This window comes from Numenius arquata, chromosome Z (genome assembly GCF_964106895.1).
Source record: "Numenius arquata chromosome Z, bNumArq3.hap1.1, whole genome shotgun sequence".
Lineage (NCBI taxonomy): Eukaryota > Metazoa > Chordata > Aves > Charadriiformes > Scolopacidae > Numenius > Numenius arquata.
In genome coordinates, this window is record NC_133616.1 from 71,466,524 (window position 1) to 71,477,968 (window position 11,445).

Below are 11,445 nucleotides of genomic sequence, written 5' to 3' on the forward strand. Positions count from 1 at the left end.
AGAATTGTAGTGTATTCTGACTTTTTTTTTAAAAAGTCTCAATTTAATATTAACCTATTGACACTTAAATGTTTACCTTACTTTACATATGCTCTTCTGAACCAGACATGGCTTTAAGAGTGAAATTTCACACAGGGCAAAAGCCTTGCTGTCCAGTTGCCAAGGCATTTTGATATTGCAACATTCCATAACAATGAAGGTTCACAATAATTAGCATTTGGGGTTTTGCTTTTTGGGTTTTGTTTAGAAAGCACACATTTGCTGTGTGAAGTAATAAGCATGCACCTTAGCTCAGAGCAGGACACCAAAACACTCTTAAAAATTAAGGAGAACTTAAACCAAAATTCCTTTTCTCCTATCAAAATGAAAAGACCAAGAAGTTCAAGACTGGACCCTTTGCTTTACAAGTGACAGATTCAAGTTTATTGCAAGCAATAGATTCAAGTTTATATCAATTTCCAAAAAATTTGGGGTAGAAAGGTTCAATCTAACTGCTATTTGATATTCTCCCCCACCACAGAACTCCCCTGAATTCTGGCATACACTGCTGATGCAGCAAAAATGCAACGGCTTTTAAATTTAACAGGCTTCAAAATCTAGTTGCAGCAGCCAAGTTTTCCTTCCTTATCTGCTGCCACCCTAGTAACTTCAAAGGCTTCAGGGTGGCCGTGTAACAGGACCACTTGCCATCTTTACACAGATTTCCACAGAACACATTCAGGACGTCTTCCAGATGACTGCCTGAACACCTTTCTTGTGCATGACTGCTAGAAACATGGCAGAGAAAAAGAAAGATTTGGAACAAAGAGTGCACTCCTAAATGATGAACTGACAGTTTAAGAAAAGAATTTGCAGATACTGCATCATGGCTCATTAAAAGAGAGGAATTAAGGATAAATTAGTGTGTGTAAAGCTACAAGGAAGTGAAAGACAGAAATTTCAAACTATGTGTTAACCATGTTAACAGAGCTAGCGTGTGCTTCCGTTCCGCTCTCTTTCTCCCACAAGTTTTTTCCAGTGCTGCACCTCTCTACTATTATCGCAGTTGTGGTCAGGGGCTTTGAAACCCTGATAAAACAATAAAAACTTCCAATTGCACAATCTGAATTTAAAGCTCTGATACAGTATTTTTAAAGCAGAATTTAATAAAAGGCCAAACAAAAAGTTCTCAAACCTTAATAATTCATATACATATTTAACTACTTCCCCCTTCCACACAATCCAAGTCAGATATATGTTACTCAGTGTTGCAAAACAGAAAAGGAAGCAAAGAACCCCACTCAGTTAACCCTACAATATGACCGTAACAAACAACTGAAATAAATCCCCTTTGTCTGCAACATAAATGACATAAATAAGCACAAAGTATTGTTAATGTGAGACTAAGAAAAAATTAATTTTGCAAGTCTCACCTCAGAAAAAAGCTGGAACACAAAGTAGAATTAACAAGCAAAACAAAAACATAGGGAAAACTCGACATAGAGAAGTATCTCATAGGCTCCCCAGCCTTCATTTAACCTGTTATCTAGTTTAGGAACCAAATGACGGAAATTGTTTCGGGGAGGCAGAAGAGGAGCTTAAGTATTATGTCACATGGTCTGATTTTCCTGATGCAAGCAACGAAATGCTCATTTGCAAGGTGGAACCCTCTCCCTGCTTTTCTTGCCAGATATACCTATCACCAAAAAAAGAGGGGAGCACCTAAAATGGTTTTCTAGAACAGGAAGATATTTTTCTGATTTGGGGAAAAATTACTCTGAACCAAGTTCTGTTATCCAGAAAGTAAAACAATCTAACTGAACAAAGTTTTATTAATAGTTTCAAAATTCAATGATGAAGACAAATGCTGTTGCAAGCTATCTTCTTATCCTATAAGAGAACAATATTTTCCATATCTAGAGGTGGTATGCCAAGAGGTTTTAGGGTATTTTCCATAGAAAACAAAATTTTTTATGCAATGAAAACGGTGGAAACAGACAAGAGAGAAAAGAAGGCTGGAAAGCGTGTTTATTTTAAAAAGACCCATGAAACACTAATGTACTGCATTTTCACTAGCATTACTAATGTAACTTGAAAGATCATGGGAGGACCAATGCCAGTAGTTTCATACAAGTTTCCTTTAAACTTTTCCATATTTCACATGAAAAAAATATCCCCACACGATATTCCTAATGATGTAAGTTTTGTTATTAAATGATTCTTACGATTCAAGAAGGCCAAAGCAGAAAACAACTCAAGGACTCTATACAAATAAAATGTAAGCTATTATTCTGCTTCTAAAAGTAAAGAAACAGCATTAAAGAAATGTCTATTTTGCTGTTGCCGAATGTCAAAAGTGCCAAGGGACGTCACCACCAGAAAGGTTTTCAGCTAAAAGTCTTCTGGCTATGTTCTTGCCAAGAAACTTAACATTAAAACCCAGTATTTAAGGGAAGTAAAATTGTATACTTTGCATTTACTCAGGATAGAACAAAATTGACATACATTTTTTAACTATGCCTTTCATTTTCCTTTTGGCATTCAGACATTCATTTTCATTCTTCCTAGTTTCGCTTGAACTAAATAGGCTTAATGTTGCATCTCTAATTCTCTCTAATCTAATCTCATCTCTAATTCACAATTGAAAGACCACACAGGTCTGAACAGTTCATTTAGATTAAGCTCTTTACCTCTTAAAATTTCAGGCAGATTCGCTCTCCACTGATGTCACAGCTCTATGAAAAAACATCATTATGGCAGAAAAATCCCAATTTGGTTTTATTTCAGTAACAATCAAGAACAAGACACACCTTTAGGAAAATATACTAACATAAACCACAAACTTCTAAACTTTTCCAAACACACTTAAAAAAAAATTCTCATTTGCCCTTTTGCATTCAGCAACAGCTGCTTCTCTCATCTCTGTTATTCTAAAATGAGAGAGGCAGGCTGTGAAACACCTCCTTCCTTAATGCTAAAGTCTCAGCAGCAAAATAAGCAAACATTGATCCACCTAATGACACCAGTTAAATTTGTGAGTTTTTTTTCTACTTCAATTGAAGTTCACCAACTCAACACACTCGATGCACTTTATGCCACCGTAACCTGTGGTCTAAGCCCTGCACATCTTACCACTAAGGCTGATCCACCAGTTGCTCCATGAGGATGAAAACTTCATTCAAACACTGAAGTTAGTGTGATTCTATACAGGAACGAATGTACATGAAACAGCCATCAGACCGATGGCTTGAGTTCTTAGGAGTTCAGAATTGTAGCAGTGAGAAGAAAGACAGGCAAGCAGGGGTAAGGAAAAAAGCTCAGTCGGGCTGTGCTCCCTTTCACAGATACAGAAGTCCCACAAAGTTGCAGTTTTCCATCCAGGTGAGCTCAACAGCCCCAGCGCAGCTCACCACAGTACCTAGAATCCACACTTGGGTTCCTACCATGATATTTCAGTTATACCTCCGCCCCATACACAAAGACAGAATATTCACAAGCTTTTCCTTAAAGTTGAGCCTATGCTAAATACGTAATACACAAGCTCAGACACAGCCAGTCCATTGATCAAAGTTTCTCACAAACCACAACAGGCAACCAAGATTTATTTTCCCCTATTCATGTTGCATTTTGTGAAGAACACAGAAAAAAAGACAATAGCTAAGAAATGCTTCCTAAATAAAATTTAAAAAGCCTTCCACAATGACCAAAGGTACAGGATTGAGGAAGATTTTTCCACTCCCCTGTGCGGAAGCCATCCTGCAGGTACTCCTACTTTTCTCAGTAGGCCACCTACTGGTTTGGTTTAGCCAGTGGATTCTACTTCAGACCAGCACTGGCTACCATTTGGAGAGCAGGGTACAGAAAATGGAGGAGGCAAGTTCCCTTCATGCTCTTGCAGTTTGTTAACAGATTTTGAAGGATAGTGGAAAAGTCAAACATATTTTTCTGGTTATGTTTTCTCCTCCCTTAATCTTTACCTCCTTCCCCTTCTTAAATGGTGTGCACACAAACTCCACTTGCTCTTTACACTCTTACTTTCCTCTTAAACCATTTTGCATGGAGGCACGGATTCAGATTTTCAAACACACGCTACAGCGCTGAGCTTTCTGGCAAGTTTCTACCCCTAAAATGGCTCTTGCTGCCTCCTGCCAGATGCCAGACTCCCCTGGTCTTACGACACTAGAAGCCTTCTCCTTGATCTCCTGCCTATTAAGCTCTCACATAATTTGTCTTGCCTGTTCCTACTATAAATGCTTTGGGGCAGGAGTTGTCCCTCACAACACACTTGGCACTGTGTACATAGCAACACCCCTAGCCTCCGCTCCCTTTCGCTGAGGAAAAGGGCTGAAGCAGTCTGAAGGAGTATTGGTCAAGAACACCTGTGCCCCAAAACCATTTTCAGAGCTTTGTTTTCAGACCAGTTTCAAATTATGTGGTTATAAGCACAACTGTTATGACAGCACTGGTATGTAAAACGTAATTCAGTGGTTACAGGAAAAATTGTGGCCCATATACCTCAAAAGACAGTTTTCTGTAATTCAGAAAGGTTCCTGGAGCAATCTGACATACACTACAGGTTACACAACTGCACAAATTTGAAAGAGAGAGTTTATCCCTCTTGACTGCAAATTCAGGACTGAGTTTGTAAATTCATCCAATCTACAAAGGAGAAGAGGTAGTGTCTCCTTTGCACATCATCTTTGTATCACCTTGTTTCTACAAACTAAGAATCACACAATACATAGCAACGAAAAGGGAACAGTCTTGTGACAATACCTCCTTCATGCATTCATATAAGAGTCTAAAAATTCTTAAAGCATACAAACATATTTAAAATCAACAACAAATCTCAGTAATAAAAAAAAAAAAAGGTTATACACACCTTGCCATAAGGAGTATCAACATATTTTTCCGTTCTTCCTTCCAAGATATCTGGATCATCCAGGCCAGTTCCACCAATAATGCCAATCTTAGACAGGAAAGTACATATTAGTCTTCTTGAGATCACACTCCGTTTAACAGCATGTCTGAAAAGCTAACTAGGCAGCTACAAAATGTATTTTCTGCTTGAGATGGGGGTAAACTACATCAAGAAAACATAATATGCCCAGCACAGTTTCCCAGAAAGGAAATTTCAAATGACTGATTTTAAACAACTGTATTTAACTTACCAATTTCTTACACTATGATTCTGCTCTTTAAAGATACCAAATTAAAAAAGCTATGGAAAATGCATACAGATGTGCCAATTCACCATTTATTCCTGATACAAAAATGAAGGCTGTTATTTGGGAATGCCTTGTATGAGTGAGAAATACCTATATAAAGCGTATTATAGCAAAGGCTTCTTGTTCACACGAACAAGACTGCCATACTGAATATCAGACATTACTATATAGTATTATATATAGAAAATAATGAAAACCTTTTTTCAAAAAATTAGAGAAGTTTTTTGTGTTGACTTGCCAAAATCTAAGCACTTTGCTGTTTCTGTAAGTAGTCTTTGTACAGCTTCTGAAAAGGGGGATAGCACAACAGCATCTTCACAACAGAAATAAAAAGAATCTGCTGACAATTTCACCTGCTGTGAGCACTGCTGAATTTCTTCACGTATTCACAATTAGGTCGTTTGGTACCTAAGAAGGTATAAGTGCTCGTTCAAACTTTGCCTGCAGCTGGGTGACTGTCTTAGAATCATAGAATGGTTAGAGTTGGAGGGGACCTTAAAGATCATCAAGTTCCAACCCCTCTGCCATGGGCAGGGACACCTCCCACTAGAGCAGGTTGCTCAAAGCCCCATCCAGCCTGGCCTTAAACACTTCCAGGGATGGGGCAGTCACAGCTTCCCTGGGCAACCTGTTCCAGTGCCTCACCACCCTCACAGTAAAGAATTTCCTCCTAATATCTAATCTAAATCTCTCCTCTTCCAATTTAAACCCATTACCCCTTGTCCTGTCACTATATTTCCTGACAAAGAGTCCCTCTCCGGCTCTCCTGTAGGCTCCCTTGAGATATTGGAAGACTGCTATGAGGTCTCCCCGGAGCCTTCTCTTCTCCAGGCTGAACAACCCCAGCTCTCTCAGCCTGTCTTCATAGGAGAGGTGCTCCAGCCCTCTGATCATCTTCGTGGCCCTCTGTTGGACCCGTTCCAACAGGTCCATGTCCTTCCTGTGTTGAGGACTCCAAAGCTGGACACAGTACTCCAGGTGGGGTCTCACGAGCGCAGAGTAGAGGGGCAGAAACACCTCCCATGACCTGCTGGCCACACTTCTCTTGATGCAGCCCAGGATGCGGTTGGCTTTCTGGGCTGCCAGTGCACATTGCTGGCTCATGTTGAGCTTCTCATCCACCAACACCCCAAGTCCTTCTCCTCAGGGCTGCTCTCCAGCCATTCTCCGCCCAACCTGTATTTGTGCCTGCGATTGCCATGTCCCAGGTGCAGGACCCTGCACTTGGCCTGGCTGAACTTCATGCGATTTGCACAAGCCCACCTCTCAAGCCTGTCCAGGTCCCCCTGGATGGTATCCCTTCCCTCCAGCGTGTCGACCGCGCCACCGAGCTTGGTGTCGTTGGCAAACTTGCTGAGTGTGCACTCTATCCCACTGTCCATGTCTCCGACAATGATGTTCAACAGCACTGTCCCAGTACCAACACCTGAGGAACTCCACTCGTCACTGGCCGCCAATTGGACATTGAACCATTGACCACAACCCTTTGAGTGCGGCCATTCAGCCAGTTCCTTATCCACGAGTGGTCCTTCCATCGAACCCGTGACTTTCCAATTTTGAGACCAGGATGTTGTGCGGGACAGTGTCAAATGCTTTGCGTAAGTCCAGGTAGATGACGTCTGTTGCTCTGCCCTTGTCCACCAAGTCTGTGGCAGTATTGTAAAAGGCCACCAAATTTGTCAGGCATGATTTGCCCTTGGTGAAGCCATGTTGGCTGTCTCCAATCACCTCCTTATTTTCTATGTGCCTTAGCCGAGATTCCAGGAGGATCTGCTCCATGATCTTGCCAGGCACAGAGGTGAGGATGACTGGCGTATAGTTCCTTCTGTCTTCTGTGTAGGCCCACCGGTGTCAGGTTTTATTCAACTCACAGCCTTTCCCTAAGTATAAACTTAACAGACTTTTGCTTTTTTAATGAAATCTTTTCTTTTTCCCCCAAATTTTTACAAAACTTCAAAACATAATGGAAACGGAAAAGCGAGGGCAAAGCAAAGGGCCACTTGAATAAAATATATTCATTTCCTTAAGAAATCAGGCTAAAAGTCCTATGTTGTGTTTGATACAACTTGTAGTGAAGAACCATAAAGTGGCTGCCACCTATCTATCATGCTTCAGTAATCACCGATTTTGTATTCTGGCTCATTGTTCATCTGTCCTAGTTCTTTTTAAAAAAGCGGAAAGAAAGAAAAAGGTAATTTGAAACATATAATCTCTCTGAGACTAAACTCACCTGTGATTTCAAACTCCAGCTAAAGAAAATGTATCTGAATGTTCCTGTTTCTAGCTCTTCATTGGAAAGTATCTTGGTTTTGTCTTTCTAGGGACAATTCCATTTTCAACCAAGTCAAGTTTTCTCTTGATCTCAGAATACTTCTAGCTCATTGAATGGAATGGGTACTGTCAGGCCTTTCACAACCTCAAGCTTAGTAATGGTATTTAAAAATAAAGTCACCATTTATCACACACAGAGAAAATGCTACTGCTTTTTTTTTTTTTCCCTCCAATGCAACCAGATGTTGCAAAGTTTGTCTCACTTTTAAGTTGAAGAATTCATATCATGGCTGAGTTGCTTAACATTGAAAAAAAAATATTGAGCCATTCTGGCATGACACACTAAAAATAATAAAAAATGGTGGAACTATGCAGTAAAGACAGAAAATTTCTCAAGTAAAACCTCCAGACTTCAATGTACAACACCCCCCTTCCACAACACCCACCCGTCTCTCATTCTAGATTTTTGTTAACTTTCACATTCATAGAGACGTCATTTGTTCAACCACCATATTATAGCTGGCACATAAAGCATTTCGCTTCAACAAGCAGAGGCTCTGTGGTCTTCCTTACACATCAAATACTTCTCTGGGAAAGCTTTCCACACCAGATGGTGCAAATGCTGATGCGCTGAAGTAGTTTTAACAGCTCTCCTATTTCTCCTACTGCTACCCCCTTGTGGAGTACGACGAGTAGTGCAAAGGAAAATACCAGTAAAAATCCACAAACTCCAACCCTCCAACTCAAGCATTAGGGAAGACCTAGATCGTTGTTCGCAGTAGTATTGATGGGTCTGTTCCCATGTTACTCATTTATCACAAACGTTCAGATTGTTAGATTGTTCATGAAAATCCTGAAAACTACATAAATTTTAAGATGAATGATTTTTTGCCTTAAGAAACATGTAAGAAGTATGGAACAGGAGCAATCGTAAAAAATAACAAAAGACCACCTTTAACATTTTAATGCACATATTCTGTAAACATGGAAGATTACTACATTAACAGAAGCCAGGATCAAAATGGTGCTTTTTTTTTTTTTACATCTAGGAAAAAAATGGTTACTTCAGTAACTTAACTAGTTTTAGTTTGGTATAAAGCTTTTTTTATTAGTGCCCTATGACCTACAATTGAGAATATTCAGAACGGAGTGCTTATCTGCCTCAATTTTTATGTCTGGCAAAGTGCAAAGACCACCACTGGGACTGAGGAAAATGGTGCAATGCTGGAGATAACAGCAACATGACATAAAAGTTATTTTGGAACTGCAATGCTTAAGGTCCTTATGAACACACAGATCCAGAACTGCAGCAGACCATTCCTGTACCAGCAAGCAGCACACCTGACCTGAGGCAGCACAGAGCTTGGTCTACTCAGGCATAGGCCTGGGGACCTTGCTTTCAGATTTACTCTTATGCTCCAGACTTCTCCTCCTGCAGTGGCATCAGCACATGCTGGTGCTGCACAGCTCAGCCCCAGAGAGGGTTTTACACCGACAGCCACGCTGTCAGAAATGGCAGCAGTGCAACCAGCTGGCAAAATGTTCATAGCACCCAGGGTGAAGAACCCAGAGCATGGAAGAGCTAGACTACCTTGAATTTGCTTTTGCCTTCTTCCCCCCTGCAAAACACCTCAGCAGCAGTTTGGTCAACCTTCAAGCCACCTTAAGCAACACTGGCTAGAGAAACGCTGGGCCCACTGTAATTCACGGGAGAGCCTCTACAGTGGAAGGAAAGTTCAGCCAGCAGAGATTTGTTCAAGCAGCATCTTCTCCAACCGTGTAATGCCAACTTGGAGATGGCATCTCCAACCCTAAAAATAATTTGACCTCCCTGCAAGAGAATTATTTTTCCTCCAGTTTACATAATCTCCAGGAACATCAGCCACGTCTCGGGCCTGGAGACCCAAAAATCTGGTCCTACTTAAAGTTCTGCTCTACAGACCTTCTAGTGAATTACCACAAAGGAATGCAGCTGCTCTAGGCTCAGTGGGGAGATTCGCTGCCAAGGGAGCCGAGGTCTACTTCCACAAGCATTGTGGCAAGCAGCCTGGGCACTGAAGGCAAGGGATGGCAGAGAGGAGTTGACTCAGGGAGGAAAGTCTCACCTTTCCTCAAAAGGCAGAGACAGTCACATCTAGGAGTGACCTCAAGAATGGAGAGATGCAAGACTGTATGCTCCATTCCAATTTTGCATCCTACAAAGAGACACGAAGGACATAACCTGTAAAAATTACTGGAGCTGTAGTTAAGGTTATCTGGAATTAAATATCAATTAAAATGTCATTGTGGTGGATTGAAACATGAAGCATTTTACTATGGCACAGTCTATCTCAAACACTGGGATGAAAAGCAACAAAAGTGAAAGCTAACAAAAAGTTATCACACCAGTAACTACAAAATCAACAGCATATCTCTGTGGGAGTCCACATGATGATCACACTTCAGTGTATGCCTTTCTGCACCTGCTGTTTGGCACAAGACATAGAAGTATCATTGCAGCAACAGTCTACGCTTGTCCACCTGAGAGCCTTAAACACTCGCACATGTTAAGCACTGTCATTATCAGCTATGAGTCTTTGTGCAAACTAAAAACCAACAAATACATCTGTATTCCTCACTTCTATTTGAGAATAATGTGAAAAGGAAAACGATGGCATTAAAAAGACTTTCACTTACAAGGAGATAAACTGTAAGCTACATAAAATTCACGGTTAAAGAGAATAAACCTATCTCTGTAAAATAAAGACAGCTTATAACTGATTTCTACACACCAAAACAAGGGGGAGAGTTGTTTCACCTCAGAAAACGAATTCGTGTTTCGGTCAGAACACAAACCCGCAGTTTCAGCCTCACTGGCCTGCTCACCCTCAGACGCAGGCCGGCACCTTGGCCTGCCATTTTTTTTAAGCACATGGGGCAGACAAGTCTCAGGTGAAACTTGTGTCCCGGCTGACTGGTGCGGCTGCAGCGGGGCCTGTGCACCCCGCCACAGACACGCACCCGCCCCAGCTCCTCTCACTGACAGCTCCCACACGCCGCCGGGCCGGAAACCCTGGGAAGCAGAGGTCCCCAGCTTCCACGTTTTAAAAAAGAATTAAAAATTCATCTCTTCCGGGCGGGCCGCGGGAGAGCCGGTGGAAAGGCCCCGAGCGGACGAGGCGGCGGCCTTGAGGGGAACACTCGGCCCGGCGCCGCCCGCCCTGCCGGCCCCTCTCCCGCCTGGCACCGCTGAGGGCCGGCGGGGCGGCTCCCGCCGGGCGGAGCGGAGGGGAGGCGGGAGGCCACCGCCGCTTCCTTCCCAACCCGCGGCGGCGGCGCAGGCACACGCTTACCTTCACGGCCGCGGCGGCAGCGGCCATGTTGGCGAGAAGGGCGAGAAAGAGGCGGTGGCGCCGCGTGTGGCCCGGCCCCGCCCCTGCCGGCTCGCCCCCGCTGCCCGGCGGGGCCCTCAGCCCCGGCCCCGTCGCCGGCCGGCGCTCCTCGCTCCTCGCTAGGTGGCAGCGCCCGCCCGCGCTGAGGGGAGTCCTCTCCCCGACACCTCTGGCCCGAGGAGGCCAGGGGAGGCCCAGCAGGTCCGTGCCCGCCGCCCGGGTGGGAGAGGCCGGGGGCGCCCGCCGGCCTCCGCTCTCCCCGGGCCCGAGGCCGGTACTGGCCGTTCTGCGTAATGCCAGTCCACAGCTGGGAACGATTCCGAACGCTCGACGCAGAACAGCTCCTTAGAGTAAAATCTGGTTTGTCGTCATTTTGTGTCACAGCATGCGACATAACTGCTTGTTTTCCCCCCCTGTTTTTTTTTCCCCCCCACAGGATATCTCCTCTCCAGAAGTGGATGGATGTTGCCACCCCGTTGTTTCTGAGTGCTTCTGTTAATACGCTGTTCCTACACTTCGCTGGTGACCTCGTCAGAACATCTCCATCCTGCTTTTGAAACATCGCTGTGACATGCAAGCCCCGAAATGTTATTACA

General features: G+C 43.3%; 1 protein-coding gene across 1 annotated transcript in view; it reads right to left on the reverse strand.

Annotated features, from left to right (window-relative positions):
* The window catches only part of MTAP (methylthioadenosine phosphorylase), a 35,018-nt gene extending 24,161 nt beyond the window's left edge, over positions 1-10,857 (reverse strand). The window contains exons 1-2 of the mRNA XM_074166267.1: positions 10,811-10,857; positions 4,862-4,948 (exon numbers count right to left, since the gene is read on the reverse strand). Coding sequence (XP_074022368.1) covers positions 4,862-4,948; positions 10,811-10,837 — 114 coding nt within the window. The 5' untranslated portion in view covers positions 10,838-10,857. The remainder of the gene's footprint in view (positions 1-4,861; positions 4,949-10,810) is intronic.
* Positions 10,858-11,445: the final 588 nt, after the last annotated feature.